The sequence below is a fragment of the Octopus sinensis genome, linkage group LG4 (genome assembly GCF_006345805.1).
Source record: "Octopus sinensis linkage group LG4, ASM634580v1, whole genome shotgun sequence".
Classification (NCBI taxonomy): domain Eukaryota; kingdom Metazoa; phylum Mollusca; class Cephalopoda; order Octopoda; family Octopodidae; genus Octopus; species Octopus sinensis.
In genome coordinates this window covers 11,276,381-11,284,614 of record NC_043000.1, presented here as the reverse complement: position 1 = coordinate 11,284,614, position 8,234 = coordinate 11,276,381, and the positions used below count along the sequence as shown (strand labels likewise).

Sequence of the window (8,234 nt, the reverse complement as noted above, 5' to 3'; positions counted from 1 at the left end):
AATCATATATTATCTATTAATGGAAGTTCCGGATAGTGCAGAGATTTCAATAAAATAAAAATGGAAACAGAGGAACAATGAAAGAAAACAGGAAGAAAAACATCAGTTCAGCATCAAAATGCGGAAAACTCATAGACACGCACGCGCGCACACACCACAAAAAATATACCATACCAAATCAGAGACTGGAGTCTGATTTGGTATGGTTTCTATGGCTGGATGCCCTTCTTAACGCCAACCACTTTATAGAGTGTTGAGTGCTTTTACGCAGCTCCACACGGGTGCTTGTATGTGACACCACACGGGCACTTTCACGAGGCATCGCACAGACGCTTTTACGTGGCACTGTATTGGCGCTTTTATGTGATACTGCCATCAGAGCTTTACATCACCAGAGGGACTGATCTTAACACTTCTGCTGCGAAGTATGGGTCTTCTTGAGTACAACAAGGCACCAGACATCTCGGCCTTTTGTCATCTTGTTAGTTGTGTGATGGTGGTATTGTAATGGTTATACTGGTTGTGGTGGTGAAAGTGACTGTCAAGGTAACTGTCATGATAACGTTGATGGCGGTGTATGTGGTTGAAGTGGAAGCAATGACAATGCTGCTGATGATGTAGGTGGTTGTGGTAGTGGTATGATAGTTGTGGTGGTGGTCGTCGTCGTAGTGCTGCTCCTGCTAGTTTGGCAGAGGTCTGCGCTCTCCGAGTGCTTTTCTAGTTAAATATTATTATTGTTTTTGTTGAATAAAATTTGTTGGAAAAAAAGCCGCAATAATTATGCACCAACCCAATAATATGTAAATAAATGATCGCGCCAAAAAGAAAGTTGGTTGTTGTTATTAATCTAGAACAACATACAAACGAATTCGACTACACTAACCATTCTTGCAACTAAGTAATAAATGGAAAATAGAGACAGATACGAATTGATGTCTAAAGAGTGAAGAAGCAATCGTAACGTTAACGTAGAATAAAAGAGAATAAAACCTTTGAAAATCCCAATTTAACAACGCGATTAATTTCTTTTGGAGTTTGGTCATCAAACTGATTCACTAATGACATATTAGAAACGGTAAGTTGACAATGATGTACTTGAATATATCTGTAATAATGTGTGTAAATACAGAATTATTTCGTGAACCCTTCAACCATACAGTAATTCAATACACATAGAGACACACCGGAACAAAAATATTGACTCGTCGTTATTGCCTTGAAGATTTTTACCAAAGAATAATACTTCCACACTGGAACGTTGCTCTGTTATTTTTGAAGAAGGAAAATAAAAAAAGAAAATGTTCCCCTGTTACATGTAATCTTTATATATAAAAGAGAAGTTGTGTGTCTGTCTCCTACGATTTAGATTCCTAACTACTCCCACATTTTGCGGTGCAGTTTAACCAAAACCGGGTATCTTATAGTCGTGATTTATATCGAGCCCTTCTGGGTATTAGCGCGCGTCTACGATGAGTCTACGATTAAAAAAAAATTTACCATCATTTTTTTCCATTTTAGTGCATTTTTTCGCTATTATATAAGGGAAGTAACTCTCTAAAAATGTCTACGATGAGTCAACGATTTAAAAAAAAATTTACCATCATTTTTTTTCCCATTTTTTTGCTATTTTTTGGCTATAACTCTCTAAAAATGCTTATATAGTTATTTCCCTTACAAACCCGAGCAACGCCGGGCGATACTGCTAGCATAAAATAAATTGCAGATCTGTTAATTGAAAACATTTTCATGTTGCTAATCACACACCTCTCTTCACAATTATATTATGTTCTGAAATAACTTATTAAACACATTTTAAACCAAAAAAATATACTCTAACGAATCGAATCTAATAATATTTATTCGTGCATTTAGTTTATCTTTAATAATTATTTTTGTTAAAGATGATTTTATGTATATCCTTTGAAATAAAATTCACTGGTGGACCGGATAGGGAATGAAAAGAACTGTATGTGATGAGAAACATTTGTTTGGGTGATTCATAGACTCTACATAAAAATATTCAACTACATAAATTTTCATAAATTGCCAAGTTGAAACTCTTGGAAATGATTACCAGTCTTTTATTAATTACACCTTCAGTAGTACAAACTATTTTTGCATTGGTTTTTATATTATCGTACGCATATAAAATGCGTACGAAACGAATCTAAAAACAAAAACCTGGGGTGGTGAGGTGGGGAGAGGACTTTCGGAAAATTCACACGAGCCCATTTTTTACATCATAACTTTCAGGAGAATGGATATCTTTTAATGAAATTCTATATAAAAACCTTTCAAACGACATAGATTACAATTATAAAGAAATATATAAGGTACATTATTTGAATAACTCATGTCGATATAACTTACGTCATGAGAATATTGAACTTTAAAATTTATAAAGTTTATCGTATAAATTGAAAGATATCCTACAGTGTATAAACTTCTGGGGTATGTTGTTGTTTTCCCCACTATCTTTTTGAGACTGAAAAAGTCCCTGTCTGAAGTGTTGACAACTTCACAATATTCTTTCTGTCACTTTTTCTAAATAATACAAGTCTCACTGACAAAAGTTCCCCCAGCCTTTTCCAATTCTAATAGCAATATATCTATACCAGTCTATCTATCTATCTCTCTACCTACCTATCTATCCATCCATCCATTCCTCTGTCTATCCATCCATCCATCTGTGTTGTGTAATTTGTTTATCAGTATGTAGGTAAATTTCCATATTGATCTCTCCTCTGTTTCTTATACTGTTTCTTTTCTATTACAGATTAACAGACAACATGAACACAACAGAATTTATTTTTACATTGGATACATCTTCAATATATGTAACCTTTTAAAGTCTAAAGGAAAATGTTACACAAGACATGCTATTAATCTATGATGGAATTACTGTGAATTATTTGCTCTGAACTCAGATTAATAGCAACATTTCTCAACCTCATGGACTGGTGCTTTTTGCCTTTCAGTTAAGCTACAATAAATTTTTAAAGGTGTTCATAGCCTCTAGATATCAATCAAGATTACAGTCGATAACAGTAGACAGGGTTTCTATATTCTTTGAAGAATGTCAAAAAATTTACAAGAGAAACCATTTTTTTGTGAAATCTGTGGTAAATCATTTTTGCGAAAAAGTGACGTAAGTAAACACGTACGTATTCACACAGGTGAGAAACCATTTCACTGCGATATTTGTGGTAAATCATTTTCTGTAAGTAGTTCCTTAACTACTCACAAACATATTCATACAGGAGAGAAGCCACATGGCTGTGATATCTGTGGTAAATCATTCTCTGAAAGTGCTAAGTTAAGCAGGCATAAACGTGTTCATACAGGAGAGAAACCATTTCATTGCAATATCTGTGGTAAATCATTCTCTCAAAATTCTGGTTTAACAACTCACAAGCATATTCATACTGGAGAAAAACCATATCATTGTGATATCTGTGGTAAATCATTCTCTAAAAGTAGTGGTGTAACTAGACACAAACTTATTCATACAGGAGAAAAACCATATCGGTGTGATATCTGCGGTAAATCATTCTCTACAAATAGTGACTTAACTGAACACACACGTGTGCATACAGGGGAGAAACCATTTCACTGTGATATTTGTGGTAAATCATTCTCTCGAAGAAGTGTATTAACTACTCACAAACGCATTCATACAGGAGAGAAACCATATCAGTGTGATGTCTGTGGTAAATCATTCTCTCAGAAAACTGTTTTGACTCATCACAAACGTATACATACAGGGGAGAAGCCATATCACTGTCGTATCTGTGGTAAGCCATTCTTTCGAAATAGTGACTTAACCAAGCACATACGTATGCATACAGGTGAGAAACCATATCAGTGTGATACCTGTGGTAAATCATTCTCTGCAAGTAGTGACTTAACTAAACATGTACGTTTTCATACAGGAGAGAAACCATATCATTGTCGTATCTGTGGTAAATCATTCTTTCGAAATAGTGACTTAACAAAACATGTGCATAGGCATACAGGAGATAAACCATATCACTGCGATATCTGTGGCAAATCATTCTCTGAAAATAGTGGCTTAACTCAACATGAACATATGCATAGAGGAGAGAAACTGTATCAGTGTCATGTGTGTGATAAATCATTCTTACGAAATAGTGGCTTAACTAAGCACGTGCGTATACATGCAGGAGAGAAACTATTTCATTGTGATATTTGTAAGAAGTCATTCATAGAAAGTAATGGATTAAGTAGACACAAACGTATTCATACAGGAGAGAAACCATTTCACTGTGATATCTGTGGTAAATTATTTTCTGAAAATAGCGGCTTAACTAAACACAAGCGTATTCATACAGGGGAGAAGCCATATCACTGTCGTATCTGTGGTAAATCATTCTCTCAAAATAGTGTCTTAACGAACCACAAGCGTATTCATACAGGGGAGAAACCATATCACTGTGATATCTGTGGTAAATCATTCTCTCAGAATAGTAACTTTACTCAACATATGCGTATACATACAGGAGAGAAAACATTTTGCTGTGATATTTGACACCCGTGCCGGTGACACGTAAAAGCACCAACTGATCGTGGCTGTTTGCCAGCCTGCTCTGGCTCCTGTGCCGGTGACATGTAAAAATCATGCACTACACTCATGGAGTGGTTGGCGTTAGGAAGGGCATCCAGCTGTAGAAACACTGCCAAATCAGACTGGAGCCTGGTGCAGCCTCCATGGCTTACCAGACCCCGGCCGAACCGTCCAACCCATGATAGCATGGAAAACGGATGTTAAATGATGATGATCTGTGGTAAGTCATTTGCTGATAATTGTGGCTTAATTAAACATGTATGTATGCGGGCAGGAGAGAAACCATTTCTCTCTGATACCTGTGGTAAATCTTTCTCTTGAAGTCGAGGCTTATCTACACACAATTATATTCAATCAAGGTAGAAACCATATGACTGTGAAGTCTGTAGTAAATCGTTCTCTCATAAGGACTCCCTGAACTAAACACATATGCATTCATACAGGAGAGAAATCATTTCATCCTGATGTGTCTGTGATAAAAGATTCTCTGGATGTGGTGAATTAATTAACCAGATTTATATTTTCATAGGAAAATCCATATCTCTGGTAAATCATTTGCACAAAAACGCAACTCAACTTCACATGTATCTTTCTGTACAAAAATGTGACTGTCTGTTTGTCGGAATTGATTACTACTCACAACAACAACCAACATTGTATGACCATTTTCATAGCTAAATCATGAACTGGACTTGTGGACTAAAATATGTGAAAGAAATAAAGTATTTTAATGCATTTATTTCATTACCATTTTTGATTAACTTCTATTTGTTTAACTTAGAGATGTGCATGTATAATATAAGTATTATTTTTATTTATTTATGCACCCTTTTCAAGCCTAGCCAGGCTCATGGGCCCAGTTTCCTAGTTTCTGTGGCGTATGTATTCCCCCCAGCTGAACGGGATGCCAGTCCATCGCAGTGTTACTCAAGAAACAGGAAGATTGAGAGAAAGTCGGGACGAAAGAGTACAACAGGGATCACCACCCCTGCCGGAGCCTCTTGGAGCTTTAGGTGTTTTCACTCAATAAACACACACAACACCTGGTCTGGGAATCAAAACCGTGAGTCCGCTGCCCTAACCACTGGGCCATTATATGATATAAGTATGTATATCATATATTATATACACACTTCTATGTACATTTGTGTATTATTCATTTTGAGGAAATCTATGTGCTTTTCCATTAGTTTATGTAATGTGCATGCACTGCCATATATATTTGATTAACAGATAAATATAGATACATGCATAATAAAAAAACTGAGCTAGTATGGACATGTGATGAGGACTGCTGTATAAGGAATTGCTGATCACTAAATGTGGCTGGAGCCAGTGGATTTAGAAGACATGGGATGAAGTAGTGAGAGCTGACCTCAAGATCCTGAGCTTCTGCATGAAAACCCATCCATCTAATGAGGTGGAAGACCATTTCTTGTTTCAGTGACTTAGTTTTGGTATGATTTGTAAGAATGGATTCTTTTCATAATGATAACCACTTTATAGATTGTACTAGGTGCTTTTTGTTTTGTATTTTTCCATTATGGTAGCAACACTAGGGAGTGCACTATGTAAGTATCAAAGGTAAAATGACTCTGCAACTGAGTGAGAGTATAGGAGAGTGAGATATGGTTTTGTCTGAGATGTTGAAAAGCTAAAGTTGGGACAGGAATAAGTTCGTTGTTGTAAAGAATGTTTATGGTTACAGATCATTATAAAAGGGTTGCTTTTGGGGAACTGGAGGGGATTTGGAAAGATATGTCAAGATGGTGATGAGGAGGTATCAAAGCATATACTATTGAGTTATGAGAAGATGAAGGAAAGAGTGCATGTGGGTCAGAAGTTCAGGAAGGGTGTGTGGTTAAATATTACAAGAGTGTCATGGGTGAGTTAGAAACGGTTGGAGATGGAGGTAGAAACAAATGTAGTGCCTGATGAATAAGGGTGGGGGTTGACTGATGGTAAATATGAGTGGGGGAAAGATGATGTGGATGAAAGATAGTTGTTGATTGAAATGGCTTGGGAGAGATGAGGTGTTGACTGGCATCACAGAAAGGATGATGTGTTGTTTAATAATACACTAGAAGACAGGAAAGGGATGGGAAATATGTGGGGGTGGGTGGGTGAATGTTGCAAAACTAAGAGAAATGTAGTGATAAGGGTGGAGGTGTTCAAAGCTACATAGATACAACTGTTGTGATTGGCAGACAATAGATATGACATGGTATTGAATTTATCATATGGGTGTCAATAAGAAGTAGCTGAGGATAGGAGTGATGGTCAACAGAAAATCTGTGAATGAGTTGGTGGTTGATATCATCATCATCATCATCATCGTTTAGCGTCTGTTTTCCATGCTAGCATGGGTTGGACGGGTCAACTGTGAAGCTGGAAGGCTTCGTCAGGCCCAGTCAGATCTGGCAGTGTTTCTACGGCTGGATGCCCTTCCTAACGCCAACCACTCCGCGAGTGTAGTGGGTGTTTTTTACGTGCCACCTGCACAGGTGCCAGACAGAGCTGGCGAACGGCCACGAACGGATGGTGCTTTTACGTGTCACCGGCACAGGGCCAGGCGATGCTGGCAACGGACACGAACGGATGGTGCTTTTACGTGCCACCGACACGGGGAGACAGAGCTGGCAACTATAAGGAATGGATGTCAGAAAGAAGTGGTTAAAAGAAAGAGGATGAAATAACTGGTAGCACAGAAAAGATTAATGGTATATGTAGTTCTGCGAAGGCGGTGAGCTGGCAGAATCGTTAGCACGTTGGGCGAAATGCTTAGCGGTATTTCATCTGCCACTACGTTCTGAGTTCAAATTCCGCCGAGGTCGACTTTGCCTTTCATCCTTTCGGGGTCGATTAAATAAGTACCAGTTACGCACTGGGGTCGATATAATCGACTTAATCCATTTGTCCTCTCTGTGTTGAGCCCCTTGTGGGTAGTAAAGAAATAGGTATATGTAGTTCTGCATGTAATTACATCAGTTGTTAGAATTGCAGTGAGGGTGTGAAGACTTAACAGGAACAAATTGGGTGTGGAGCCCATTTGTGAACATTCACATTATGCTTCCAGAAGATGATTTTCACCATGGTACCTGTATCTTCTCAAGAAAGTTGTCATCAGTAATGCAGGGTCCAAGAACACCTGATGTCTCGACAGCAACCAGCACAAACTTTATTAATGAAAACCTATGTTTGTAGATGGTATATAACAGTTCTTTGCATGTATGGTTTCTATCTCTTGTTCCATCAGCTTCCGTTTTTATTTCTTTTTCTATTTGCTTACTTTTTCATATTTTACACTTCGTTTCCACACTGGTCAGTCATATCTATAAAACCACTTGTGTCTTAAAAATTTTTTTTTTTATCAGTAGTTGCATTTAATTTAAAATCGTATTTCTTCAAAATCTCTCTAACTTACAGCTGATTTTTTTTTTTTTTATTAATGAATGACTCGCTAAAAAGGGAAATCTACATTTGGTTGGGACTATAATTGAACTAATACCTATAAAATTTGGATAATATACAGTTTAAGACCCAGTCACAAAAACAAAACCCCCGGCATATTAGGTGTAAAAAGATGCATAGAAAACGAATATGAAAACAAAAATTTACGCAAACAAAAGGGGCGGGTGGGTGCTGAGAG

General features: G+C 37.3%; 1 protein-coding gene across 1 annotated transcript; it reads left to right on the top strand.

The window, feature by feature from the left end:
* The first annotated feature begins 165 nt into the window (after positions 1-165).
* LOC118763312 (zinc finger protein OZF-like) lies at positions 166-7,789 on the top strand. Its single transcript, XM_036502674.1, has 3 exons — positions 166-1,075; positions 2,777-4,328; positions 7,662-7,789. The coding sequence occupies exons 2-3, from the start codon at positions 3,077-3,079 to the stop codon at positions 7,787-7,789; spliced, it is 1,380 nt and encodes a 459-aa protein (XP_036358567.1). The 5' UTR covers positions 166-1,075; positions 2,777-3,076.
* The last annotated feature ends 445 nt before the right edge of the window (positions 7,790-8,234 follow it).

Coding starts and splice junctions, on each gene's coding strand:
- LOC118763312 (XM_036502674.1), top strand. CDS start 3,077: ATGTCAAAAAATTTACAAGAGAAACCATTTTTTTGTGAAATCTGTGGT. Junction 4,329..7,661: donor TTCTGAAAATAGCGGCTTAA/CTAAACACAAGC, acceptor TTATGCTTCCAG/AAGATGATTTTCACCATGGT.